This window comes from Pseudoliparis swirei, chromosome 5, assembly GCF_029220125.1.
Source record: "Pseudoliparis swirei isolate HS2019 ecotype Mariana Trench chromosome 5, NWPU_hadal_v1, whole genome shotgun sequence".
Classification (NCBI taxonomy): Eukaryota; Metazoa; Chordata; class Actinopteri; order Perciformes; family Liparidae; genus Pseudoliparis; species Pseudoliparis swirei.
In genome coordinates, this window is record NC_079392.1 from 26,633,504 (window position 1) to 26,661,478 (window position 27,975).

A 27,975-nucleotide genomic window follows, 5' to 3' on the forward strand; every position below is an offset into this window, starting at 1 on the left:
TGCTGTCGGACACCGACGGCTCCTCCGCCGTGTTCACCTTCCACGTGTTCTCCAGGCTCTTCCAGGTACCCCACCCCCCTCCCCCCCTCCTGTTGACTCGTATAAATCCGTCGTTTATTCCACGTCTTCGCTCTTCCTCCAGAGCATCCAGAGGAAGTTCGGCGCCGTCACTCACGCCTCCGTCCGTTTCCTTGGCGACCGGCTCCAGCGAATGGGCAACCAGTTCCTCAGCTCGCTGGAGGTCATGACCTCGCGCTCGCGCTGCCCCACCGTGCTGCTGGACGCCGAGACGGTGAGGCCGCGGCGCGCGGGCGACTCGACACACGCACCCCGAGTGTGTGCGTGTCCCATTGGTCCGTCAGTGCCGCGTGTGTCGTTAATGTGTGTGTCCCGTCTCGTCTGTAGCTGGTCTCTTGTGGACTGTTGGAGACTCTGAAGTTTAGTGTGCTGGAGCTGCAGGAACACCTGGACACCTACAACGCCAAGAGGGAGGCGGCGGAGCTCGTAAGTGCAGTGTGTGTGTGTGTGTGTGTGTGTGTGTGTGTGTGTGTGTGTGTGTGTGTGTGTGTGTGTGTGTGTGTGTGTGTGCGTGTGCGTGCATGCGATCCCTCTTACATGGAGACAAACAGCTGACAAGCCCGGTGACATCGTGCTGAAGGGATAAAAATAACCTCAGCGCTCTTAAATCAGTTATGAGGAGAGGGAGGGAGGAGGGGGAGATGATATTGCAGAGAGTTCTGGGATGCAGGAGGGGGAGGAGAGAGAGAGAGCGAGGAGGGGGGGGTAATTGGATGAGACGAGCCTCCTGCAGGGACCAGACCTCCTTTAATGGGCTGAGGACTCTGATTCAATCTCCCTAAACACTGATGTAGAGGAGGAAACGGAGAAGATCTTCCTCTGCCTCCGTCCTGATGTTTGTTTCCCCCCCCCTCCTCCCCCCACTCCCTTCAGTGGCTGGAGAACTGCAGGAAGACCTTCGGGGACAAAGATGGCAGCCAGCAGCCCGACACTCAGGCTCAGGTGAGGCCCTCCTCCCCGACTCTCTGCAGCTGCTCGGTGGCTTCAGAACGCCGTCAAAGGAGAACAGCCAATCAAACGGCTCCATTGGAAACCCTGTTTAAAGCAGTGACACGAGAGACTCCATTGGCTCCTTGTAGGCTAGTTAGCGGTTAGCTTCAGGTCGGTTCCTGTCTGTTCAGCACTAACAACGCTGTCTGCACGTGGCATGAAGGACGCAGGGAAGTTGTGTGTCCTTGACTCCTCGTTTCCTTGCTCCCGTCAGTCCAACACGAGGAGAGTGTTCACAGTTGGTCAAACTGATTTTTTAGATGATTTTTCCTACAAAAAGGAACGAAAAGTGTTCGACTTTAAAGAAAAAGTTACTTACAATGTGCATGTAGACAAATATATATTTATGTATATATATATATATATGTGTGATTATATATATATTTATGTGATTATATATATATGTATTTATACATATATAAATATATTATAAATGTGTATAAATATATAATAAAAATAAATACATTTAAATATATATGTTTATTTATATATTCATCCATATATATATTTATATATAACCATGAATATATGTATATAAAAACATAAATATATATATTTATAAATATACATATATTTATTTATTTTTATATATTTATAAATACATATATAGAAACAAACATATATATAAATAAATATACATATTTGTATATTTTGATATATATTATAATATATATTTTATATATATATAAATATACAGATGTACAAATTAGTCTGTGTTCAGACAATGCTCCCCCCCCCCCCATCACGCTTGCTGTTACTCAGTCCTTTAAAATGAAGGTTTTCCCGTCACCTGTACGAGGTGGCGGTGATGGACCGGCTCCTCTGTGTCTCAGCTGCCATGTCAAAGCCACTAATTCTTGATCTTTCTCTCCTTCTGTTTGTTGTTGTTGTTGTTGTTGTTGTGTGTGTGTGTGTGTGTGACCTGCTCTCCTTCTTGCTTAGCAAATGGAAAATCTAGCAGTAAGTGGTTCTCCTCTTATAGACTCTTAATCATCATCATGACATCCGGATGAAACACTGACCCCTCACCTGTCTCTACATACCTGCACAGACCCCCCCCCCTCCCCCTCTGTCTCTGCCTCCATCGGTCATGTGATCCAGCTCGTCCAATCAGAGCTCACCTCTATGTGCTTTTTCTCTTCTGTCGCTTAATAACAATAATCAATAATGATCAGGATGTGTGAGCGGTGTCTAGAGTTCCTGGTGGTTTCAGACGATGTAATTAAAGTTACTGTGAGGAACTCTGACCCTCCATGTTAAGACCCCCACACAGGACCCTCCATGTTAAGACCCCTACACAGGACCCTCCATGTTAAGACCCCCACACAGGACCCTCCATGTTAAGACCCCCACACAGGACCCTCCATGTTAAGACCCCCACACAGGACCCTCCATGTTAAGACCCCCACACAGACCCTCCATGATAAGACCCCCACACAGGACCCTCCATGTTAAGACCCCCACACAGGACCCTCCATGTTAAGACCCCCACACAGGACCCTCCATGTTAAGACCCCCACACAGGACCCTCCATGTTAAGACCCCCACACAGACCCTCCATGATAAGACCCCCACACAGGACCCTCCATGTTAAGACCCCCACACAGACCCTCCATGATAAGACCCCCACACAGGACCCTCCATGATAAGACCCCCACACAGGACCCTCCATGTTAAGACCCCCACACAGGACCCTCCATGATAAGACCCCCACACAGACCCTCCATGATAAGACCCCCACACAGACCCTCCATGATAAGACCCCCACACAGGACCCTCCATGATAAGACCCCCACACAGGACCCTCCATGATAAGACCCCCACACAGACCCTCCATGATAAGACCCCCACAGGACCCTCCATGTTAAGACCCCACAGGACCCTCCATGATAGACCCACACAGGACCCTCCATGATAAGACCCCCACACAGGACCCTCCATGATAAGACCCCCACACAGACCCTCCATGATAAGACCCCCACACAGGACCCTCCATGTTAAGACCCCCACACAGACCCTCCATGTTAAGACCCCCACACAGACCCTCCATGTTAAGACCCTCACACAGGACCCTCCATGTTAAGACCCCCACACAGACCCTCCATGATAAGACCCCCACACAGGACCCTCCATGTTAAGACCCCCACACAGACCCTCCATGTTAAGACCCCCACACAGACCCTCCATGTTAAGACCCTCACACAGGACCCTCCATGTTAAGACCCCCACACAGGACCCTCCATGTTAAGACCCCCACACAGACCCTCCATGTTCTCCTGGGTCAGGTCTAGTCGTCCGCATATAGTTCTCTGATTGAGACCTCGTGACTAACCTTAGCCTCCCCACGCCCCCCTTACAGGTTAACCCTTCCATCCCCCTCTAACCCCCCCCTCCCTCAGTGGTGTTGAGCTCTGCTGTGTTTCCGTCTCCAGGAGCTGGAGTTGTGCCGCCGGCTCTACAAGCTGCACTTCCAGCTGCTGCTGCTGTTCCAGGCCTACAGCAAGCTCATCAGCAGGGTGGACTCCATCAAGAGGGAGGCCCAGGTGAGACCGTCACCGGGGACCCGAAGCTGCGTAGGAGGAGCTCAAAGAGCGTCACTGTCCCTTTAAGATCGATCTCTGCCTCTCCGTCTAATTCAATTCGAGCCTCATGAAATCAGATCATCATCCTCGAGGTTCATTCTGCAGGGAGATGAACGTCTGCTTGTTCCTCAGGTGACCAACATGTCCGAGGAGCTCAGCGTCCTCGAGGGCTGTCTGAAGGAGGCCGAGGCGGGAAACGGCGGCCAGGAGGACGTGTGCATGTCGGACTCCCCCCCGACCGACACGGAGACCGCCATCCAGGCCCTCCTCGAAACGCTGAGGGCCAGAGACTTCGGCGCCGCACTCACACAGGTCAAGGTCTTCAGGTGAGATGGACTCCTGTAATTTAGAAGAAAAAAAGAAAGATTTTATTCATTTAAAATGTGTCTTTCATTTTTATTTTAGTATTTTATTTATTGTTTTGTCCTTTATTAATTTTTATTTTATTTAAAAAACAAACACAATTTTTTTATATATATATCATTTTGTTTTTCATTTAAATTTTAGTATAATTTATTTTGTACTTCTTGGCCCTGCTGCAAATGACAGAAGTTATTCTGTAATCTGTTATTAATTAAGTATTAAATGTTTTATAAGATTTTTATCACTTCCTGTTTCTCAAGCAGCTAAAAACTAAACGCCCTGATTAGTCCACCGAGACCCTTCTGTGTGTCACATGACCGTGAGGTTACTCAAGTCAACCCTATAACCCCCCCCCCCCAGGTCTCTGTGGCCCAACGACATCTTCGGCAGCGAGGCCGACGACGCGGTCCAGACGCTGCTGCACGTTTACTTCCGGCACCAGACGCTGGGCCAGCCCGGCTGCCTGGCCGTGGTGGGCCGCGGCGGGGACCCGTCGCAGGCCGCCGCCCGCCTCACGGAGCTCAACCTGCAGATCCGAGAGGCTCTGGGTCGGGCCCAGGCCCGCCCCCCCCTCACCACCACGGTCAGCACCGGACTGTGAGAGCCACCGGTTCTGGTTCTGCACCGGACCGGACTAGTAGCACCCCCCTCAGCGAGGGGCTCCACCGTAAGGGCTCACGGACGAGTGGGACGAGACCCTTCATATATTATTGCTACGCGTATGAATGCTTTAAGCCCACCTCGTGTTCCCGGGCCGAGCCGAACGAGCAGAATCCCGTTGCAATAAGTTGGTGTCGTCACCCGGGAAACAACAAGCGGACGCAGCGGCGAGGACTTTATTTTATTTTTATTTCTTGCTGGATCGAACCTGATTGGTCCATCACAGCGACCTCGTGAGGGGGGGGGGGGGTCCGGATGATGCAACAGAAGCATGTGAAACGGATCCAGGAACTTTGTTTTGTTTTTGTTTTTTCAAAAGAAGCTTGAAAGAAGAAAAAAAAACACTGCAAGAATATTTTTTGGAGAAATGTATTTTTTATTCGAGCTAACATCCGAGGTAAATGAGAGGACGTTTTTCACGAGCCTTGAGCCACACGCCTCATCACAGGATTTTTATTCGAGCTAACATCCAGTCGTGTGCGACGACGTTTGGCAGACCCCCCTGAGCCACACGCCGCTTCATCAGGGAGTGTAACAAGAGAAATATATATATCTGTTTATGATCTGCTTCGAGGACGACAACAGGTCTCACGCGCAAACAACTCACTCTAACCAAATAAGTAGCTGCCTTTAGCGACACACACACGTATAGACTTACGGAACATAACTTATTTTACTCTGTATATATTTTAGAACATGTATCGTGTGAAGCCCCCCCCCCCGATGCACTGTTCATGGGGACGTCTGTAAAGCCAAAAGTCTTTAAGCTCCACCTTCGTCATCCGAGCGTTCCCAGAGGCCTCGTGGTTTTGGGGTTTTCTTTGGATCACATATGCATTCCCTTCTTCTCCTCCACTGTGACGCTCTCGCTCTTTTTGTTTTTTAATCCCGTTGCATAGCAGCGCCCCCATTTTTATTTCTATTGAATGTCGCCGCCGAGTTGCCTCGTCACTGTACTCATTCCTCTGTTTGTTCCCCTGCTTGTCGGGTACATTTTGAATGCTGTTCTTAATTATTTAATGAATATTATTTACCTGGAAGCCATTTAATGTAGAGGTGCATTAAAGTTCTTTGTTTCCTTCTCTGGATGAATAAAAACTAATACGAGCTTCGTCTCAGTCTTTTTTTTTTTTAGAGTGAAACCAGCTGCATTTCATCCTCAGTGTGCACCTTCCAGTTCAGTTGGTACACCTGTCCAGTTATTGAAGGTTTAACATAGCACCAATATGACCTCCAGTTTATATCACAAGTTGAATTTCTTCTGGTTTCAAACATCTAAATGATGGTTTTCAATATTGGACGCCTTTAAATGTGTATCTTAAACCATATTTTGTATTTTTCCATCAAACATGGCATGAGGTTACTATGGTAACCAGTTTTAAAGCATGTCCCCAAACAACTGCTTTAAACCCTTAAACTACCGTGTAGTTTATTACCACTTATTGATTATGTATTCCAGATATAAAGAACGCTTCAGTGCCGAGTGCAAAGTACATTTATTACATTGCAAAAAAGGGGTGGTGCTTAATTTCATCAACACAAAACAGGAATCAAATAAAGTTTTCAAATATTTAGGTTTTTTGTTCGTGGTGTTGGAGCCGCGCGCATGCGCACTAGATGATGTACTTGAAGCTGAAGGTGCTCTCGCAGGAGAGCCGCTTGCCGCGGCAGCGGCCGCACAGGTCCTGTCGGTGCGGCCGCTTGGGGTCCACGTGCCGCTGCGTCACCGCGCAGGAGCAGCGCGCTTTGTTGCACGTCTGGAAGAGAGAGACTGTTTAGTGGGGAACCTCGGGGGGGGGGGGGAGGAGGGCGGAGCTTACGTGACACGTGATGTCCTCCACGCGGTACGGGTTGAAGTCCTTTTGGCATTTTCTACAGAACTGTTTGAAGTAAACCTGAAACACAAGAGAAGTTACAGGACCGCAGTCACGTGGTCAGGACTCAAGGCGCGCGGCTCACCTTGTTGGTTCCCTGAACGCACCACACGTAGGCGCTCTCCCATCGCAGGTTGCACTCTCTGCAGTGGTAGTAGCCATACTTCTGCTCCAGGAACTGAGCCAATAAAAGAACAACGTTTATATTATTTAAAAACAGTTTAGTAGATTTTAATAAAATAGTCAACCCAAAATTCACTGGATGTCTGGATTTAAAGTGTATTTATATATAAAGTCGTTCACAGGTATGAACACCAAGTAACAATGAATATGTTATGGTTTTAATTATGTCTTCTTCCTCGTTTCTCTAGATTATACAAGTAGATTTCTTCAGTTTCTACATGTATTTCTTCTTCTCTACAATCACGTGACTAAACTCACCTGGAACCGCACGCGCGCCTTGCCCTTTGACCCGTCCGCCGCGAGCAGCAGCTCTTCGGCCTCCTCGCGCTTACTTTCGGGGTCCTCGCGCTGCTCCTGGGGTTTCGCGGTCTTTCCGTCCTCAGCGGCCCGGTCGCCTCCGCGCCTCTTCCCGGCGCGTCTCACCGCGGCGTCCGGCGGGTCAGCGGGCGGCTCTCCGGCCTGCGCGTCACCGCACGAGGCCTCCTTACTGTTGGGGTTGCTGTTGTTGTTTTCGTCGGTGTTGTTTTCGTTTTCCTCGACCAGGAAGGAGGTGACGCTCCTGTAGGCGATGGGTGAATACACCGCGAGGTTTCGCGGGTACCGCACCCCTGCCGCCGCCTTGGGGCTGACGCCTCCGCCGAGCGTCGCGGCGGGCTCCTGCCGCCTCCTGCGCCCGGAGTCCCGCTTCCAGGCCAGCAGCGTGCGCGGGCCGAGGGAGCACTGCACCTGCGCGTCCCTCCGCGGGTTCACCTGCACCGCCACGTCCTTGGTGTTCGCCTTCCGGAGCCGCGGCGTGAGTTTGGGGTTGATCTGAGACAAGATGGACTTGAGCTGCGCGCGCTGCTGGTTGTTGAACGCGTCCGCGGCGTCGCCGCAGCGGGACAGGTAGCTCTTGTACTTCCAGCCCGCCGCCGCGTCCTTGGCGCGCGGGTACCGGGCCGCGTAGGGCCCGTAGGAGGAGTAGAAGTAACCGTCGACCGGCTCGTCGCCGTACGTCGCCATGTTTGTTCAACCGCCGCGAGCTGCGGGGCCGCCATTTAAATGGATTGGGCAACTTCCATTAGGCCCAATTAGACTCAGGTGTGTGAGTGACGTCATACACGGACCAGAAGAGTTAAATAAGAGCGGATGTTAAAACTTTATTTATGTGGTTAACAGTTTGATGTGTTTGATGCTATCGGCTCATCCTGGAATCTACTTATTGATAATAATAATAATAATAATAATAATAATAAAGGATTTAAATAATAAAATCACTGTTCACAAGTCAATAAGAAAGAGGAAGCACAAAAGTAATAACTTTAAATATAAATGGTTATGGGACATTTAAATGAAGAGAGGAAGAAAAATGTTCACATTAAAATATGGAGGATCTGATGGAGGAGATAGGAGGTCACACTCAACTTAACGGTTCCCTATAATATATATATACACATACACGTTCCATTAATATATATATAATAAAATAAGAGGTAGAAGAAGAAGTATATCAAGAAGGAATGCAGGTTTTACTTTCTGTCATTTTTATTTTGTGCACATATAACATCATTTTTAATTCATAGTTTATAATTCATAGTTTATAATACATAGTTTATAATTCATAGTTTATAATACATAGTTTATAATATACACGTAATGTACATTTTGTGTTTCCGCTTCACAGGAATATAAACTTGTGATTTAATGATTCTTGTGATTTAAAAACGTTTCATGCTTTTTTTCTCTTCATGCTAAATAACTGCCAACAAATCAATAAACTTATGTATTAACTTATTGATAAACTCTACATTGATTTTGAGTGATTATTCAGGAATATTTATTTCCTGCGAAAAAATAAATGTTTTAGTCTTTTTTTCCAACAAATGAGACAAACTAAATATGTTTGACAAACTCAGAGTTACACATCTGATGAGCAACTCATCGAATCATCGACATGTATAAATATTATATAAATGTGTATATACATATAAATATATGTATATATATATAATATTTCTGAAGATGAAATAATCCTTTATTAGTTGGCAGTGGGGTTGTACAGGATGACACCAGCAAAGAAATAGGAAAATAAATAATAATAATAAAACAAGTTATTTAAACAATAAACAGATAAACAAATAATTAAAAAACAAGTGATTTAAACAATAAACAGTAATTAAAAATAATAATTAAAAAACAAGTGATATAAATAATAATCAGTTCTAAAAAATATTTTAAAAGAAGTAATATAAACAATAAAAATAATAATTAAAAAAAGAAGTGATATATACAATAAACAGTAAAATAATTATTCAAAAACAAAATAAATAATAAACAGTAATAAAAAAAATAAAAAAACAAGTGATACAAATAAAAAGTAGTACAAATAATAATTAAAAAGTGATATAAACAATAAACAGTAATCCAAATATTTTAAAGTCCTTAATTGTTTTTTAATGCTTTTTTTCATGACAAAACAAATGAAGCAACGTCTCTTAGACTTTTTGTTGTGTTTAATAACTTAATAAACACATTCCAGTGATTCTTTGTGGAGGAACAGACCCGTCAGACCGGCGTGGGGTGGGAGGGGCAAGGCTCCAGCGTGACGCTCGCCGTCGCCACGCCCAGAAAGGAGTCCGGTTCCCCGTCGTCCTGGAACCTCTGGTACGTGATGCCCGAGTCCTCGCCGCCGCCCCCCCGCGGGGGGTCCGGCTGCCCGTACATCCGGTAGGCCAGGATGAAGGCGCCGGCCTCGACCGCCTGGAACAGGGCGTACAGCAACGGGAACATGTACATGGCGCCCATCAGCTGCGGCGGGAACGCCAGCTTCAGGATGGCGGTGCACAGCTGCACGTTCTGGCAGCCCGTCTCCAAGGAGACGGAGCGCCGGCTGCTGGGCGGCAGCTCGAAGAGCGCGGCGAGCCCGTAGCCGGCGCCGTAGCCGCACAGCGGCATCAGGACCGCCACGGCGTACACGGACGGCGGGATGGTGGCCAGCAGCTCCGGGCCGAGCATCACGCCGGTCAGCACGAAGAGCAGCACCAGGGTGACCAGCAGAGACCACAGGGACACCTGGGGACACAAGAGGGACACGTGAGGACACCTGGGGGACGAGCAGAGACCACAGGGACACATGAGGACACCTGGGGACACGTGAGGACACCTGGGGACACAAGAGGGACATGTGAGGACACAAGAGGACACCTGGGGACAAGAGGGACACGTGAGGACACCTGGGGGACCAGCAGAGACCACAGGGACACCTGGGGACACAAGAGGGACACGTGAGGACACCTGGGGGACGAGCAGAGACCACAGGGACACATGAGGACACCTGGGGACACAAGAGGGACATGTGAGGACACAAGAGGACACCTGGGGACAAGAGGGACACGTGAGGACACCTGGGGGACCAGCAGAGACCACAGGGACACCTGGGGACACAAGAGGGACACGTGAGGACACCTGGGGGACGAGCAGAGACCACAGGGACACATGAGGACACCTGGGGGACGAGCAGAGACCACAGGGACACGTGAGGACACCTGGGGGACGAGCAGAGACCACAGGGACACATGAGGACACCTGGGGACACCTGGGGGACACAAGAGGGACACATGAGGACACCTGGGGGACACATGAGGACACCTGGGGACACAAGAGGGACACATGAGGACACCTGGGGACACGAGGACACCTGGGGGACACAAGAGGGACACCTGGGGGACACATGAGGGACACAAGAGGACACCTGGGGACACATGAGGACACCTGGGGACACCTGGGGACACAAGAGGGACACATGAGGACACAAGAGGGACACATGAGGGACACAAGAGGACACCTGGGGACACATGAGGACACCTGGGGACACAAGAGGGACACCTGGGGACACATGAGGACACCTGGGGACACAAGAGGACACATGAGGACACCTGGGGACACAAGAGGACACCTGGGGGATGAGCAGAGACCACAGGGACACATGAGGACACCTGGGGACACCTGGGGGACACAAGAGGGACACATGAGGACACCTGGGGACACAAGAGGGACACCTGGGAACACGTGAGGACACCTGGGGGACGAGCAGAGACCACAGGGACACAAGAGGGACACCTGGGAACACGTGAGGACACCTGGGGACACGTGAGGACACCGGGGGACACATGAGGACACCTGGGGACACGTGAGGACACCGGGGGACACATGAGGACACCTGGGGACACGTGAGGACACCGGGGGACACATGAGGACACCTGGGGACACGTGAGGACACCGGGGGACACATGAGGACACCTGGGGACACCGGGGGACGAGCAGAGACCACAGGGACACCTGGGGACACATGAGGACACCTGGGGACGAGCAGAGACCACAGGGACACCTGGGGGCACAAGAGGGCCTGCTGAATACACATATTACATCTTTATGACGTCATCCTGTTGGACGTGACAATAAGATGTGAATATAATAAAAATACAGGATGGAGTCTGGATGAAGGCCTCACTGCTGCCTGACGTCACCGTGTCGTAACCATGGTGACGCGGCCCCGCCAGGTGTGGCTTTTATCAAACAGAGGGGGGGGGGGAGGAGCTCTTCCGGACACGGCGCCTCTGACGTCACTGTTCCTGCAGCCAGCACCCTGCTCCACTTATGACGGGGAAATGACGCAGTGCGCTGTTAACCCAAAGTCCCCGCGCGGCGCTCCATGAACATCAAAAGAATGAATGTAATAATTTGTCTCATTAGATGTAAAAGTGACTTTGAGAGACTTCTCTTCTCTCACCTTCAACACGAGGTCGGCCACGCGCGCGCTGCGGTACCTCAGCACGACCCCGAGCCCGATGGGGATGAGGGTGCTGCCCAGCGTGAGGATGATGGCGCCGAACGGCATCAGGTCGACCACCGGCGTGTTGATCCACGCGCGGCTGTAGATCCACAGGCACAGCGGCATCAGCACGAGCGCGAGCAGCGTGGACGAGATGGTCATCACGACGCTGAGGAGGGAGAGCAGAGGCGTGCGTGAGCTGCGTGGTCACCGTGGTCACCGTGACGTCACGGTGCAGAGGGCTGGGAACGGGAAGTCGTGCGTAAAGTTGAGCCAAAGTGCCCATTACTCCGGTGCGTAATTCGCTGGAGATTACGCGCAGAACGCAGATCAACCTTGTGCTTTGGCACCGTGTCCATTCCACGAGGAGGAGTCACGATCACCGTGTCCACTCCAAGAGGAGGAGTCACGATCACCGTGTCCACTCCACGAGGAGGAGTCACGATCACCGTGTCCACTCCAAGAGGAGGAGTCACGGTCACCGTGTCCACTCCAAGAGGAGGAGTCACGATCACCGTGTCCACTCCAAGAGGAGGAGTCACGGTCACCGTGTCCACTCAAGTCACGATCACCGTGTCCACTCCACGAGGAGGAGTCACGATCACCGTGTCCACTCCAAGAGGAGGAGTCACGATCACCGTGTCCACTCCAAGAGGAGGAGTCACGGTCACCGTGTCCACTCCACGAGGAGGAGTCACGATCACCGTGTCCACTCCACGAGGAGGAGTCACGGTCACCGTGTCCACTCCACGAGGAGGTGTCACGGTCACCGTGTCCACTCCAAGAGGAGGAGTCACGATCACCGTGTCCACTCCACGAGGAGGTGTCACGGTCACCGTGTCCACTCCAAGAGGAGGTGTCACGGTCACCGTGTCCACTCCAAGAGGAGGAGTCACGATCACCGTGTCCACTCCACGAGGAGGAGTCACGATCACCGTGTCCACTCAACCACCGTGTCCACTCCAAGAGGAGGAGTCACGATCACCATGTCCACTCCAAGAGGAGGTGTCACGGTCACCGTGTCCACTCCACGAGGAGGAGTCACGATCACCGTGTCCACTCCACGAGGAGGAGTCACGATCACCGTGTCCACTCCATGAGGAGGAGTCACGATCACCGTGTCCACTCCACGAGGAGGAGTCACGATCACCGTGTCCACTCCAAGAGGAGGAGTCACGATCACCGTGTCCACTCCACGAGGAGGAGTCACGATCACCGTGTCCACTCAACCACCGTGTCCACTCCAAGAGGAGGAGTCACGATCACCGTGTCCACTCCAAGAGGAGGTGTCACGGTCACCGTGTCCACTCCACGAGGAGGTGTCACGGTCACCGTGTCCACTCCACGAGGAGGTGTCACGGTCACCGTGTCCACTCCACGAGGAGGAGTCACGATCACCGTGTCCACTCCAAGAGGAGGTGTCACGGTCACCGTGTCCACTCCACGAGGAGGAGTCACGATCACCGTGTCCACTCCAAGAGGAGGAGTCACGATCACCGTGTCCACTCCACGAGGAGTCACGATCACCGTGTCCACTCCACGAGGAGGAGTCACGATCACCGTGTCCACTCCAAGAGGAGGAGTCACGGTCACCGTGTCCACTCCACGAGGAGGAGTCACGATCACCGTGTCCACTCAACCACCGTGTCCACTCCACGAGGAGGTGTCACGAGCACCGTGTCCACTCCACGAGGAGGTGTCACGAGCACCGTGTCCACTCCAAGAGGAGGAGTCACGATCACCGTGTCCACTCCAAGAGGAGGAGTCACGTCACCGTGTCCACTCCACGAGGAGGAGTCACGGTCACCGTGTCCACTCCACGAGGAGGAGTCACGATCACCGTGTCCACTCCAAGAGGAGGAGTCACGGTCACCGTGTCCACTCCACGAGGAGGAGTCACGATCACCGTGTCCACTCCACGAGGAGGAGTCACGGTCACCGTGTCCACTCCACGAGGAGGTGTCACGGTCACCGTGTCCACTCCAAGAGGAGGTGTCACGGTCACCGTGTCCACTCCAAGAGGAGGAGTCACGATCACCGTGTCCACTCCACGAGGAGGAGTCACGATCACCGTGTCCACTCCAAGAGGAGGTGTCACGGTCACCGTGTCCACTCGATCACCGTGTCCACTCCACGAGGAGGAGTCACGATCACCGTGTCCACTCCAAGAGGAGGTGTCACGGTCACCGTGTCCACTCCACGAGGAGGTGTCACGGTCACCGTGTCCACTCCACGAGGAGGTGTCACGGTCACCGTGTCCACTCCACGAGGAGGAGTCACGATCACCGTGTCCACTCCAAGAGGAGGTGTCACGGTCACCGTGTCCACTCCACGAGGAGGAGTCACGATCACCGTGTCCACTCCACGAGGAGGAGTCACGATCACCGTGTCCACTCCAAGAGGAGGAGTCACGATCACCGTGTCCACTCCATGAGGAGGAGTCACGATCACCGTGTCCACTCCACGAGGAGGAGTCACGTCACCGTGTCCACTCCACGAGGAGGAGTCACGATCACCGTGTCCACTCCACGAGGAGGTGTCACGAGCACCGTGTCCACTCCACGAGGAGGTGTCACGATCACCGTGTCCACTCCAAGAGGAGGAGTCACGATCACCGTGTCCACTCCACGAGGAGGAGTCACGATCACCGTGTCCACTCCAAGAGGAGGAGTCACGGTCACCGTGTCCACTCCACGAGGAGGAGTCACGATCACCGTGTCCACTCCACGAGGAGGAGTCACGATCACCGTGTCCACTCCACGAGGAGGAGTCACGATCACCGTGTCCACTCCACGAGGAGGAGTCACGATCACCGTGTCCACTCCAAGAGGAGGAGTCACGGTCACCGTGTCCACTCCACGAGGAGGTGTCACGGTCACCGTGTCCACTCCACGAGGAGGAGTCACGATCACCGTGTCCACTCCACGAGGAGGAGTCACGATCACCGTGTCCACTCCAAGAGGAGGTGTCACGGTCACCGTGTCCACTCCACGAGGAGGTGTCACGATCACCGTGTCCACTCCACGAGGAGGAGTCACGATCACCGTGTCCACTCCATGAGGAGGAGTCACGATCACCGTGTCCACTCCACGAGGAGGTGTCACGATCACCGTGTCCACTCCACGAAGAGGAGTCACGATCACCGTGTCCACTCCACGAGGAGGAGTCACGATCACCGTGTCCACTACATGAGGAGGAGTCACGATCACCGTGTCCACTCCACGAGGAGGTGTCACGGTCACCGTGTCCACTCCACGAGGAGGTGTCACGGTCACCGTGTCCACTCCACGAGGAGGTGTCACGGTCACCGTGTCCACTCCACGAGGAGGAGTCACGATCACCGTGTCCACTCCACGAGGAGGAGTCACGATCACCGTGTCCACTCCAAGAGGAGGAGTCACGATCACCGTGTCCACTCCACGAGGAGGAGTCACGATCACCGTGTCCACTCCAAGAGGAGGAGTCACGATCACCGTGTCCACTCCACGAGGAGGAGTCACGATCACCGTGTCCACTCCACGAGGAGGAGTCACGATCACCGTGTCCACTCCACGAGGAGGAGTCACGATCACCGTGTCCACTCCAAGAGGAGGAGTCACGGTCACCGTGTCCACTCCAAGAGGAGGAGTCACGATCACCGTGTCCACTCCACGAGGAGGAGTCACGATCACCGTGTCCACTCCAAGAGGAGGTGTCACGGTCACCGTGTCCACTCGATCACCGTGTCCACTCCACGAGGAGGAGTCACGATCACCGTGTCCACTCCACGAGGAGGAGTCACGATCACCGTGTCCACTCGATCACCGTGTCCACTCCACGAGGAGGAGTCACGATCACCGTGTCCACTCCAAGAGGAGGAGTCACGATCACCGTGTCCACTCCACGAAGAGGAGTCACGATCACCGTGTCCACTCCACGAGGAGTCACGATCACCGTGTCCACTCCAGAGGAGGGTCACGATCACCGTGTCCACTCCACGAGGAGGAGTCACGTCACCGTGTCCACTCCACGAGGAGGAGTCACGGTCACCGTGTCCACTCCACGAGGAGGAGTCACGATCACCGTGTCCACCGTGTCCACTCCACGAGGAGGAGTCACGATCACCGTGTCCACTCCACGAGGAGGAGTCACGATCACCGTGTCCACTCCAAGAGGAGGAGTCACGATCACCGTGTCCACTCCACGAGGAGGAGTCACGATCACCGTGTCCACTCCACCTGCCGGAGTCACCATCCCCGTGTCCACTCCAAGTGGAGGTCACGATCACCGTGTCCACTCCAAGAGGAGGTGTCACGGTCACCGTGTCCACTCCACGAGGAGGTGTCACGGTCACCGTGTCCACTCCACGAGGAGGAGTCACGATCACCGTGTCCACTCCAAGAGGAGGAGTCACGATCACCGTGTCCACTCGATCACCGTGTCCACTCCAAGAGGAGGAGTCACGATCACCGTGTCCACTCCACGAAGAGGAGTCACGATCACCGTGTCCACTCGATCACCGTGTCCACTCCAAGAGGAGGAGTCACGATCACCGTGTCCACTCCACGAGGAGGAGTCACGATCACCGTGTCCACTCAACCACCGTGTCCACTCCACGAGGAGGAGTCACGATCACCGTGTCCACTCCACGAGGAGGAGTCACGATCACCGTGTCCACTCCACGAGGAGGAGTCACGTCACCGTGTCCACTCCACGAGGAGGAGTCACGGTCACCGTGTCCACTCCAAGAGGAGGAGTCACGTCACCGTGTCCACTCCACGAGGAGGAGTCACGATCACCGTGTCCACTCCACGAGGAGGAGTCACGATCACCGTGTCCACTCCAAGAGGAGGAGTCACGATCACCGTGTCCACTCCACGAGGAGGTGTCACGGTCACCGTGTCCACTCCAGAGGAGGGTCACGATCACCGTGTCCACTCCACGAGGAGGTGTCACGGTCACCGTGTCCACTCCACGAGGAGGAGTCACGATCACCGTGTCCACTCCACGAGGAGGAGTCACGATCACCGTGTCCACTCCATGAGGAGGAGTCACGATCACCGTGTCCACTCCACGAGGAGGAGTCACGATCACCGTGTCCACTCCAAGAGGAGGAGTCACGATCACCGTGTCCACTCCATGAGGAGGAGTCACGATCACCGTGTCCACTCCACGAGGAGGAGTCACGATCACCGTGTCCACTCCAAGAGGAGGTGTCACGGTCACCGTGTCCACTCCACGAGGAGGTGTCACGTCACCGTGTCCACTCCACGAGGAGGAGTCACGATCACCGTGTCCACTCCACGAGGAGGAGTCACGATCACCGTGTCCACTCCACGAGGAGGAGTCACGATCACCGTGTCCACTCCACAGGAGGAGTCACGATCACCGTGTCCACTCCACGAGGAGGAGTCACGATCACCGTGTCCACTCCAAGAGGAGGTCACGATCACCGTGTCCACTCCAAGAGGAGGAGTCACGATCACCGTGTCCACTCCACGAGGAGGAGTCACGATCACCGTGTCCACTCCAAGAGGAGGAGTCACGGTCACCGTGTCCACTCCACGAGGAGGTCACGATCACCGTGTCCACTCCACGAGGAGGAGTCACGATCACCGTGTCCACTCCACGAGGAGGTGTCACGAGCACCGTGTCCACTCCACGAGGAGGAGTCACGGTCACCGTGTCCACTCCACGAGGAGGAGTCACGATCACCGTGTCCACTCCAAGAGGAGGTGTCACGGTCACCGTGTCCACTCCAAGAGGAGGAGTCACGATCACCGTGTCCACTCCACGAGGAGGAGTCACGATCACCGTGTCCACTCCATGAGGAGGAGTCACGATCACCGTGTCCACTCCACGAGGAGGAGTCACGATCACCGTGTCCACTCCACGAGGAGGAGTCACGATCACCGTGTCCACTCCAAGAGGAGGAGTCACGATCACCGTGTCCACTCCAAGAGGAGGAGTCACGATCACCGTGTCCACTCCACGAGGAGGAGTCACGATCACCGTGTCCACTCCACGAGGAGGAGTCACGATCACCGTGTCCACTCCACGAGGAGGTCACGATCACCGTGTCCACTCGGGATCACCGTGTCCACTCCACGAGGAGGAGTCACGATCACCGTGTCCACTCCACGAGGAGGAGTCACGATCACCGTGTCCACTCCACGAGGAGGTCACGATCACCGTGTCCACTCCAAGAGGAGGTGTCACGATCACCGTGTCCACTCCACGAGGAGGAGGAGTCACGATCACCGTGTCCACTCCACGAGGAGGAGTCACGATCACCGTGTCCACTCCACGAAGAGGAGTCACGATCACCGTGTCCACTCCATGAGGAGGAGTCACGGTCACCGTGTCCACTCCACGAGGAGGAGTCACGATCACCGTGTCCACTCCACGAGGAGGAGTCACGATCACCGTGTCCACTCCACGAGGAGGAGTCACGATCACCGTGTCCACTCCAAGAGGAGGAGTCACGATCACCGTGTCCACTCCAGAGGAGGTGTCACGATCACCGTGTCCACTCCACGAGGAGGAGTCACGATCACCGTGTCCACTCCACGAAGAGGAGTCACGATCACCGTGTCCACTCCACGAGGAGGTGTCACGATCACCGTGTCCACTCCACGAGGAGGAGTCACGATCACCGTGTCCACTCCAGAGGAGGAGACACGTCACCGTGTCCACTCCACGAGGAGGAGTCACGGATCACCGTGTCCACTCCACGAGGAGGGTCACGATCACCGTGTCCACTCCACGAGGAGGAGTCACGATCACCGTGTCCACTCCACGAGGAGGAGTCACGATCACCGTGTCCACTCCACGAGGAGGAGTCACGATCACCGTGTCCACTCCACGAGGAGGAGTCACGGTCACCGTGTCCACTCCAGAGGAGGAGTCACGGTCACCGTGTCCACTCCAAGAGGAGGAGTCACGTCACCGTGTCCACTCCACGAGGAGGAGTCACGAGCACCGTGTCCACTCCACGAGGAGGAGTCACGATCACCGTGTCCACTCCAGAGGAGGAGTCACGATCACCGTGTCCACTCCAAGAGGAGGAGTCACGATCACCGTGTCCACTCCACGAGGAGGAGTCACGATCACCGTGTCCACTCCACGAGGAGGAGTCACGATCACCGTGTCCACTCCAAGAGGAGGTCACGATCACCGTGTCCACTCCACGAGGAGGAGTCACGATCACCGTGTCCACTCCACGAGGAGGAGTCACGATCACCGTGTCCACTCCACGAGGAGGTGTCACGAGCACCGTGTCCACTCCACGAGGAGGAGTCACGATCACCGTGTCCACTCCAAGAGGAGGAGTCACGATCACCGTGTCCACTCCACGAGGAGGTCACGATCACCGTGTCCACTCATCACCGTGTCCACTCCAGAGGAGGAGTCACGATCACCGTGTCCACTCCACGAGGAGGAGTCACGATCACCGTGTCCACTCCAGAGGAGGAGTCACGATCACCGTGTCCACTCCACGAGGAGGTCACGATCACCGTGTCCACTCCACGAGGAGGAGTCACGATCACCGTGTCCACTCCACGAGGAGGAGTCACGATCACCGTGTCCACTCCACGAGGAGTCACGATCACCGTGTCCACTCAACCACCGTGTCCACTCCAAGAGGAGGAGTCACGATCACCGTGTCCACTCCAAGAGGAGGTGTCACGGTCACCGTGTCCACTCCACGAGGAGGTGTCACGGTCACCGTGTCCACTCCACGAGGAGGAGTCACGATCACCGTGTCCACTCCACGAGGAGGAGTCACGTCACCGTGTCCACTCCACGAGGAGGAGTCACGATCACCGTGTCCACTCCAAGAGGAGGTGTCACGATCACCGTGTCCACTCCACGAGGAGGAGTCACGATCACCGTGTCCACTCCACGAGGAGGTGTCACGGTCACCGTGTCCACTCCACGAGGAGGAGTCACGATCACCGTGTCCACTCCAAGAGGAGGAGTCACGATCACCGTGTCCACTCCACGAGGAGGAGTCACGATCACCGTGTCCACTCCACGAGGAGGAGTCACGATCACCGTGTCCACTCCAAGAGGAGGAGTCACGATCACCGTGTCCACTCCACGAGGAGGAGTCACGATCACCGTGTCCACTCCACGAGGAGGAGTCACGATCACCGTGTCCACGTGTCCACTCCAAGAGGAGGAGTCACGGTCACCGTGTCCACTCCACGAGGAGGAGTCACGATCACCGTGTCCACTCCACGAGGAGGTGTCACGAGCACCGTGTCCACTCCACGAGGAGGAGTCACGGTCACCGTGTCCACTCCAAGAGGAGGTGTCACGGTCACCGTGTCCACTCGATCACCGTGTCCACTCCACGAGGAGGAGTCACGATCACCGTGTCCACTCCACGAGGAGGAGTCACGGTCACCGTGTCCACTCCAAGAGGAGGAGTCACGATCACCGTGTCCACTCCACGAGGAGGAGTCACGATCACCGTGTCCACTCCAAGAGGAGTCACGTCACCGTGTCCACTCCACGGCGAGGTCACCGTGTCCACTCCACGAGGAGGAGTCACGATCACCGTGTCCACTCCACGAGGAGGAGTCACGATCACCGTGTCCACTCCAAGAGGAGGAGTCACGATCACCGTGTCCACTCCACGAAGAGGAGTCACGGTCACCGTGTCCACTCGATCACCGTGTCCACTCCACGAGGAGGAGTCACGATCACCGTGTCCACTCCACGAGGAGGAGTCACGATCACCGTGTCCACGTGTCCACTCCACGAGGAGGAGTCACGATCACCGTGTCCACTCCACGAGGAGGAGTCACGATCACCGTGTCCACTCCAGGAGTCACGTCACCGTGTCCACTCCACGAGGAGGAGTCACGGTCACCGTGTCCACTCCAAGAGGAGGAGTCACGTCACCGTGTCCACTCCACGAGGAGGAGTCACGAGCACCGTGTCCACTCCACGAGGAGGAGTCACGATCACCGTGTCCACTCCACGAGGAGGAGTCACGATCACCGTGTCCACTCCAAGAGGAGGTGTCACGATCACCGTGTCCACTCCACGAGGAGGAGTCACGATCACCGTGTCCACTCCACGAGGAGGAGTCACGATCACCGTGTCCACTCCAAGAGGAGGAGTCACGATCACCGTGTCCACTCCAAGAGGAGGTGTCACGGTCACCGTGTCCACTCCACGAGGAGGTGTCACGGTCACCGTGTCCACTCCACGAGGAGGTGTCACGGTCACCGTGTCCACTCCACGAGGAGGAGTCACGATCACCGTGTCCACTCCAAGAGGAGGTGTCACGGTCACCGTGTCCACTCCACGAGGAGGAGTCACGATCACCGTGTCCACTCCACGAGGAGGAGTCACGATCACCGTGTCCACTCCAAGAGGAGGAGTCACGGTCACCGTGTCCACTCCACGAGGAGGAGTCACGATCACCGTGTCCACCGTGTCCACTCCACGAGGAGGTGTCACGAGCACCGTGTCCACTCCACGAGGAGGAGTCACGATCACCGTGTCCACTCCAAGAGGAGGAGTCACGGTCACCGTGTCCACTCCACGAGGAGGTGTCACGATCACCGTGTCCACTCCACGAAGAGGAGTCACGATCACCGTGTCCACTCCAAGAGGAGGAGTCACCACGGTCACGTGTCCACTCCACGAGGAGGAGTCACGATCACCGTGTCCACTCCAGGAGGAGTCACGATCACCGTGTCCACTCCACGAAGAGGAGTCACGATCACCGTGTCCACTCCACGAGGAGGTGTCACGGTCACCGTGTCCACTCCACGAGGAGGAGTCACGATCACCGTGTCCACTCCACGAGGAGGTGTCACGATCACCGTGTCCACTCCACGAGGAGGAGTCACGATCACCGTGTCCACTCCACGAGGAGGAGTCACGATCACCGTGTCCACTCCACGAGGAGGTGTCACGAGCACCGTGTCCACTCCACGAGGAGGAGTCACGATCACCGTGTCCACTCCACGAGGAGGAGTCACGATCACCGTGTCCACTCCACGAGGAGGAGTCACGATCACCGTGTCCACTCCAAGAGGAGGAGTCACGATCACCGTGTCCACTCCACGAGGAGGTCACGGTCACCGTGTCCACTCCACGAGGAGGAGTCACGATCACCGTGTCCACTCCACGAGGAGGTGTCACGAGCACCGTGTCCACTCCACGAGGAGGAGTCACGGTCACCGTGTCCACTCCAAGAGGAGGAGTCACGTCACCGTGTCCACTCCACGAGGAGGAGTCACGAGCACCGTGTCCACTCCACGAGGAGGAGTCACGGTCACCGTGTCCACTCCACGAGGAGGTGTCACCGTGTCCACTCCACGAGGAGGAGTCACGATCACAGTGTCCACTCCACGAGGAGGTCACGGTCACCGTGTCCACTCCACGAGGAGGAGTCACGATCACCGTGTCCACTCCACGAGGAGGAGTCACGATCACCGTGTCCACTCCACGAGGAGGAGTCACGATCACCGTGTCCACTCCACGAGGAGGAGTCACGGTCACCGTGTCCACTCCACGAGGAGGTGTCACGGTCACCGTGTCCACTCCAAGAGGAGGAGTCACGATCACCGTGTCCACTCCACGAGGAGGAGTCACGATCACCGTGTCCACTCCAAGAGGAGGAGTCACGATCACCGTGTCCACTCCAAGAGGAGGTGTCACGGTCACCGTGTCCACTCCAAGAGGAGGAGTCACGATCACCGTGTCCACTCAACCACCGTGTCCACTCCACGAGGAGGAGTCACGATCACCGTGTCCACTCCAAGAGGAGGAGTCACGATCACCGTGTCCACTCCACGAGGAGGTGTCACGAGCACCGTGTCCACTCCACGAGGAGGAGTCACGATCACCGTGTCCACTCCACGAGGAGGAGTCACGGTCACCGTGTCCACTCGATCACCGTGTCCACTCCACGAGGAGGAGTCACGTCACCGTGTCCACTCCACGAGGAGGAGTCACGGTCACCGTGTCCACTCCAAGAGGAGGAGTCACGTCACCGTGTCCACTCCACGAGGAGGAGTCACGAGCACCGTGTCCACTCCACGAGGAGGAGTCACGATCACCGTGTCCACTCCAAGAGGAGGAGTCACGATCACCGTGTCCACTCCACGAGGAGGAGTCACGATCACCGTGTCCACTCCACGAGGAGGAGTCACGATCACCGTGTCCACTCCAAGAGGAGGAGTCACGATCACCGTGTCCACTCCACGAAGAGGAGTCACGATCACCGTGTCCACTCGATCACCGTGTCCACTCCACGAGGAGGAGTCACGATCACCGTGTCCACTCCACGAGGAGGAGTCACGATCACCGTGTCCACTCCACGAGGAGGAGTCACGATCACCGTGTCCACTCCACGAGGAGGAGTCACGATCACCGTGTCCACTCCAAGAGGAGGAGTCACGATCACCGTGTCCACTCCACGAGGAGGAGTCACGATCACCGTGTCCACTCCACGAGGAGGAGTCACGATCACCGTGTCCACTCAACCACCGTGTCCACTCCAAGAGGAGGAGTCACGGTCACCGTGTCCACTCCACGAGGAGGTGTCACGGTCACCGTGTCCACTCCAAGAGGAGGTGTCACGGTCACCGTGTCCACTCCACGAGGAGGAGTCACGATCACCGTGTCCACTCCACGAGGAGGTGTCACGATCACCGTGTCCACTCCAGAGGAGGAGTCATCACCGTGTCCACTCCAGAGGAGGTGTCACGTCACCGTGTCCACTCCACGAGGAGGAGTCACGATCACCGTGTCCACTCCACGAGGAGGTGTCACGATCACCGTGTCCACTCCAAGAGGAGGAGTCACGGTCACCGTGTCCACTCCACGAGGAGGAGTCACGATCACCGTGTCCACTCAACCACCGTGTCCACTCCACGAGGAGGTGTCACGAGCACCGTGTCCACTCCACGAGGAGGAGTCACGATCACCGTGTCCACTCCACGAGGAGGAGTCACGATCACCGTGTCCACTCAACCACCGTGTCCACTCCACGAGGAGGAGTCACGTCACCGTGTCCACTCCACGAGGAGGAGTCACGGTCACCGTGTCCACTCCACGAGGAGGAGTCACGGTCACCGTGTCCACTCGATCACCATGTCCACTCCACGAGGAGGAGTCACGGTCACCGTGTCCACTCCACGAGGAGGTGTCACGGTCACCGTGTCCACTCCAAGAGGAGGAGTCACGATCACCGTGTCCACTCCACGAGGAGGAGTCACGATCACCGTGTCCACTCCACGAGGAGGAGTCACGTCACCGTGTCCACTCCACGAGGAGGAGTCACGGTCACCGTGTCCACTCGATCACCGTGTCCACTCCACGAGGAGGAGTCACGTCACCGTGTCCACTCCACGAGGAGGAGTCACGGTCACCGTGTCCACTCCACGAGGAGGAGTCACGATCACCGTGTCCACTCGGTGTCACCGTGTCCACTCCACGAGGAGGTCACGAGCACCGTGTCCACTCCACGAGGAGGAGTCACGGTCACCGTGTCCACTCCACGAGGAGGAGTCACGATCACCGTGTCCACTCCACGAGGAGGAGTCACGATCACCGTGTCCACTCCATGAGGAGGAGTCACGATCACCGTGTCCACTCCACGAGGTCACGATCACCGTGTCCACTCCAGAGGAGGAGTCACGATCACCGTGTCCACTCCAAGAGGAGGTGTCACGATCACCGTGTCCACTCCACGAGGAGGAGTCACGATCACCGTGTCCACTCCAGTCCACTCCACGAGGAGGAGTCACGATCACCGTGTCCACTCCACGAGGGTGCACCGTGTCCACTCCACGAGGAGGAGTCACGATCACCGTGTCCACCACCGTGTCCACTCCACGAAGAGGAGTCACGATCACCGTGTCCACTCCACGAGGAGGTGTCACGGTCACCGTGTCCACTCCACGAGGAGGAGTCACGATCACCGTGTCCACTCCACGAAGAGGAGTCACGATCACCGTGTCCACTCCATGAGGAGGAGTCACGAGCACCGTGTCCACTCCACGAGGAGGAGTCACGTCACCGTGTCACTCACGAGGTCACGATCACCGTGTCCACTCCACGAGGAGGTGTCACGAGCACCGTGTCCACTCCACGAGGAGGAGTCACGGTCACCGTGTCCACTCCAAGAGGAGGTGTCACGTCACCGTGTCCACTCCACGAGGAGGAGTCACGATCACCGTGTCCACTCCAAGAGGAGGAGTCACGATCACCGTGTCCACTCCACGAGGAGGAGTCACGATCACCGTGTCCACTCCAAGAGGAGGTGTCACGGTCACCGTGTCCACTCCACGAGGAGGAGTCACGATCACCGTGTCCACTCCACGAGGAGGAGTCACGATCACCGTGTCCACTCCACGAGGAGGAGTCACGATCACCGTGTCCACTCCACGAGGAGGTCACGATCACCGTGTCCACTCCAAGAGGATCACCGTGTCCACTCCACGAGGAGGAGTCACGATCACCGTGTCCACTCCAAGAGGAGGTGTCACGGTCACCGTGTCCACTCCACGAGGAGGAGTCACGATCACCGTGTCCACTCCACGAGGGAGTCACGATCACCGTGTCCACTCCAAGAGGAGGAGTCACGGTCACCGTGTCCACTCCACGAGGAGGAGTCACGATCACCGTGTCCACTCCACGAGGAGGAGTCACGGTCACCGTGTCCACTCCACCGTGTCCACTCGAGGAGGAGTCACGATCACCGTGTCCACTCCAAGAGGAGGAGTCACGATCACCGTGTCCACTCCAAGGAGGTGTCACGTCGTGTCCACTCCAAGGAGGTGTCACGAGCACCGTGTCCACTCCACGAGGAGGAGTCACGATCACCGTGTCCACTCCAAGAGGAGGAGTCACGATCACCGTGTCCACTCCAAGAGGAGGAGTCACGGTCACCGTGTCCACTCCACGAGGAGGAGTCACGGTCACCGTGTCCACTCGATCACCGTGTCCACTCCACGAGGAGGAGTCACGTCACCGTGTCCACTCCACGAGGAGGAGTCACGGTCACCGTGTCCACTCCACGAGGTGTCACGGTCACCGTGTCCACTCCACGAGGAGGAGTCACGATCACCGTGTCCACTCCACGAGGAGGAGTCACGATCACCGTGTCCACTCCAAGAGGAGGTGTGTCACGATCACCGTGTCCACCCACGAGGAGGAGTCACGATCACCGTGTCCACTCAGTCACGCACCGTGTCCACTCCACGAGGAGAGTCACGAGCAGCGTGTCCACTCCAAGAGGAGGAGTCACGATCACCGTGTCCACTCCACGAGTCACGATCACCGTGTCCACTCCACGAGGAGTCACGATCACCGTGTCCACTCCACGAGGAGGAGTCACGATCACCACCGTGTCCACTCCAAGAGGAGGTCACGATCACCGTGTCCACTCAGGAGGAGTCACGATCACCGTGTCCACTCCACGAGGAGGTCACGATCACCGTGTCCACTCCAAGAGGAGGAGTCACGGTCACCGTGTCCACTCCACGAGGAGTCACCGTGTCCACGTGTCCACTCCGAGGAGGAGTCACGATCACCGTGTCCACTCCACGAGGAGGAGTCACGATCACCGTGTCCACTCCACGAGGAGGAGTCACGATCACCGTGTCCACTCCACACCGTGTCCACTCCACGAGGGTCACGATCACCGTGTCCACTCCACGAGGAGGAGTCACGTGTCCACTCACGAGGAGGAGTCACGGTCACCGTGTCCACGATCACCGTGTCCACTCCACGAGGAGGAGTCACGATCACCGTGTCCACTCCACGAGGAGGTGTCACGTCACCGTGTCCACTCCAGAGGAGGTGTCACGATCACCGTGTCCACCCACGAGGAGGTCACGATCACCGTGTCCACTCAGTCACGATCACCGTGTCCACTCCACGAGGAGGAGTCACGGTCACCGTGTCACCGTGTCCACTCCACGAGGAGGTGTCACGGCACCGTGTCCACGTCACGATCACCGTGTCCACTCCAGAGGAGGAGTCACGGTCACCGTGTCCACTCACCGTGTCCACTCCGAGGAGGAGTCACCGTGTCCACTCCACGAGGAGGGTCACGGTCACCGTGTCCACTCCACGAGGAGGAGTCACGATCACCGTGTCCACTCCACGAGGAGGTGTCACGGTCACCGTGTCCACTCCACGAGGAGGTCACGATCACCGTGTCCACTCCACGAGGAGGAGTCACGATCACCGTGTCCACTCCAAGAGGAGGAGTCAGTCACGGTCACCGTGTCCACTCCACGAGGAGGAGTCACGACCACCGTGTCCTCTCCACGAGGAGGAGTCACGATCACCGTGTCCACTATCACCGTGTCCACTCCACGAGGAGGAGTCACGGTCACCGTGTCCACTCCACTCCACGAGGAGTCGAGTCACCGTGTCCACTCCACGAGGAGTCACGATCACCGTGTCCACTCCAGAGGAGGAGTCACGTCACGATCACCGTGTCCACTCCAAGAGGAGGAGTCACGGTCACCGTGTCCACTCCAAGGAGGAGTCACGATCACCGTGTCCACTCCATGAGGAGGTCGTCACGTGTCCACTCCACGAGGAGGAGTCACGATCACGTGTCCACTCCACGAGGAGTCACGATCACCGTGTCCACTCCACGAGGAGGAGTCACGTCACCGTGTCCACTCCACGAGGAGGGTCACGTCACCGTGTCCACAGGAGGACACTCCAGGAGGTCACGATCACCGTGTCCACTCCAGGATCACCGTGTCCACTCCACGAGGAGGTCACGGTCACCGTGTCCACTCAGCACCGTGTCCACTCCACGAGGAGGAGTCACGATCACCGTGTCCACTCCAGCCACTCACCCCACGCACGCCACTCCACGAGGAGGGTCACGATCACCGTGTCCACTCCAGAGGAGGAGTCACGATCACCGTGTCCACTCCACGAGGAGGTGCGAACCGTGTCCACTCCAGAGGAGGTCACCACCGTGTCCACTCACGACGAGGTCTCACGCACGTGTCCACTCCACAGGAGGTCACGATCACCGCCACCGTGCACCACCGTGTCCAGCCCACCAGCACCGTGCACTCAGCACGAGCCCCACGAGGAGGTCTCCCGTGGCTGAGCAGGAGTCCCACGAAGGCACCGTGCACCACGTGAGGAGGAGCTCCAGAGGGGCGCCGCCATCAGCTCGGCTCCGGTGCCGAGCGCGCTGCCTTCACGGAACACGGCCACCGGTCCCCGTGGGAAGTAATCCACCGCGCGCTGCACGGTGCCCGACATGAGGTCCGTGAAGCCCGACAGGCTGGAGTTCTCCATGGCGCAACCGGAGAGGAGAGGCGCGCGCGTAAAGTGACTCCCGAGTGGCGCACTGGCTAAGACGCGGCGCGAGGACGTGATGGTGCCATGGCACCGACGGTCAGACTGGTGCCACGGACTGACGCACACAGCGGGAGGGGAGTTT

At 56.1% G+C, this 27,975-nt stretch overlaps 3 protein-coding genes across 10 annotated transcripts in view; 1 reads left to right on the top strand and 2 right to left on the bottom strand.

Annotated features, from left to right (window-relative positions):
* The window catches only part of fryl (furry homolog, like), a 64,774-nt gene extending 59,708 nt beyond the window's left edge, over positions 1–5,066 (top strand). For 6 of the 8 annotated variants that reach the window (XM_056413850.1, XM_056413844.1, XM_056413847.1 and 3 more), the window contains 8 exons: positions 1–65; positions 143–292; positions 406–504; positions 952–1,020; positions 2,011–2,028; positions 3,501–3,611; positions 3,783–3,976; positions 4,374–5,066. The exon at positions 1–65 is cut by the window's left edge and continues 137 nt beyond it. In XM_056413850.1, the coding sequence (XP_056269825.1) occupies positions 1–65; positions 143–292; positions 406–504; positions 952–1,020; positions 2,011–2,028; positions 3,501–3,611; positions 3,783–3,976; positions 4,374–4,614 (947 nt within the window). In that variant the 3' untranslated portion in view covers positions 4,615–5,066. The remainder of the gene's footprint in view (positions 66–142; positions 293–405; positions 505–951; positions 1,021–2,010; positions 2,029–3,500; positions 3,612–3,782; positions 3,977–4,373) is intronic. The other 2 variants (XM_056413845.1, XM_056413851.1) reach the window with 1 other exon arrangement.
* A 1,086-nt stretch (positions 5,067–6,152) lies between these two features.
* zar1 (zygote arrest 1) lies at positions 6,153–7,732 on the bottom strand. The gene is made up of 4 exons (XM_056415176.1): positions 6,989–7,732; positions 6,633–6,725; positions 6,494–6,568; positions 6,153–6,430 (listed from the first exon to the last, which is right to left on the bottom strand). The coding sequence occupies exons 1-4, from the start codon at positions 7,730–7,732 to the stop codon at positions 6,287–6,289; spliced, it is 1,056 nt and encodes a 351-aa protein (XP_056271151.1). The 3' UTR covers positions 6,153–6,286.
* A 1,542-nt stretch (positions 7,733–9,274) lies between these two features.
* On the bottom strand, positions 9,275–27,830 carry slc10a4 (solute carrier family 10 member 4). The gene is made up of 3 exons (XM_056413955.1): positions 27,658–27,830; positions 11,499–11,709; positions 9,275–9,781 (listed from the first exon to the last, which is right to left on the bottom strand). Exons 1-3 carry the CDS (start codon positions 27,828–27,830, stop codon positions 9,275–9,277), a joined length of 891 nt encoding a protein of 296 aa, XP_056269930.1.
* Between the last annotated feature and the right edge of the window lie 145 nt (positions 27,831–27,975).

What these genes read in the sequence shown, in the direction of transcription:
- zar1 (XM_056415176.1), bottom strand. Translation starts at nt 7,732, where the DNA reads ATGGCGACGTACGGCGACGAGCCGGTCGACGGTTACTTCTACTCCTCC. An exon ending in AGGCGCGCGTGCGGTTCCAG is followed by an intron (nt 6,726 to 6,988) that starts GTGAGTTTAGTC and finishes TTATTGGCTCAG; the next exon opens with TTCCTGGAGCAGAAGTATGG. An exon ending in TGGAGGACATCACGTGTCAC is followed by an intron (nt 6,431 to 6,493) that starts GTAAGCTCCGCC and finishes TCTCTCTTCCAG; the next exon opens with ACGTGCAACAAAGCGCGCTG.
- slc10a4 (XM_056413955.1), bottom strand. Translation starts at nt 27,830, where the DNA reads ATGGAGAACTCCAGCCTGTCGGGCTTCACGGACCTCATGTCGGGCACC. An exon ending in TCCTCCTCACGTGGTGCACG is followed by an intron (nt 11,710 to 27,657) that starts GTGCCTTCGTGG and finishes CTCCCTCCTCAG; the next exon opens with CGTCGTGATGACCATCTCGT. An exon ending in TGGCCGACCTCGTGTTGAAG is followed by an intron (nt 9,782 to 11,498) that starts GTGAGAGAAGAG and finishes TTGTGTCCCCAG; the next exon opens with GTGTCCCTGTGGTCTCTGCT.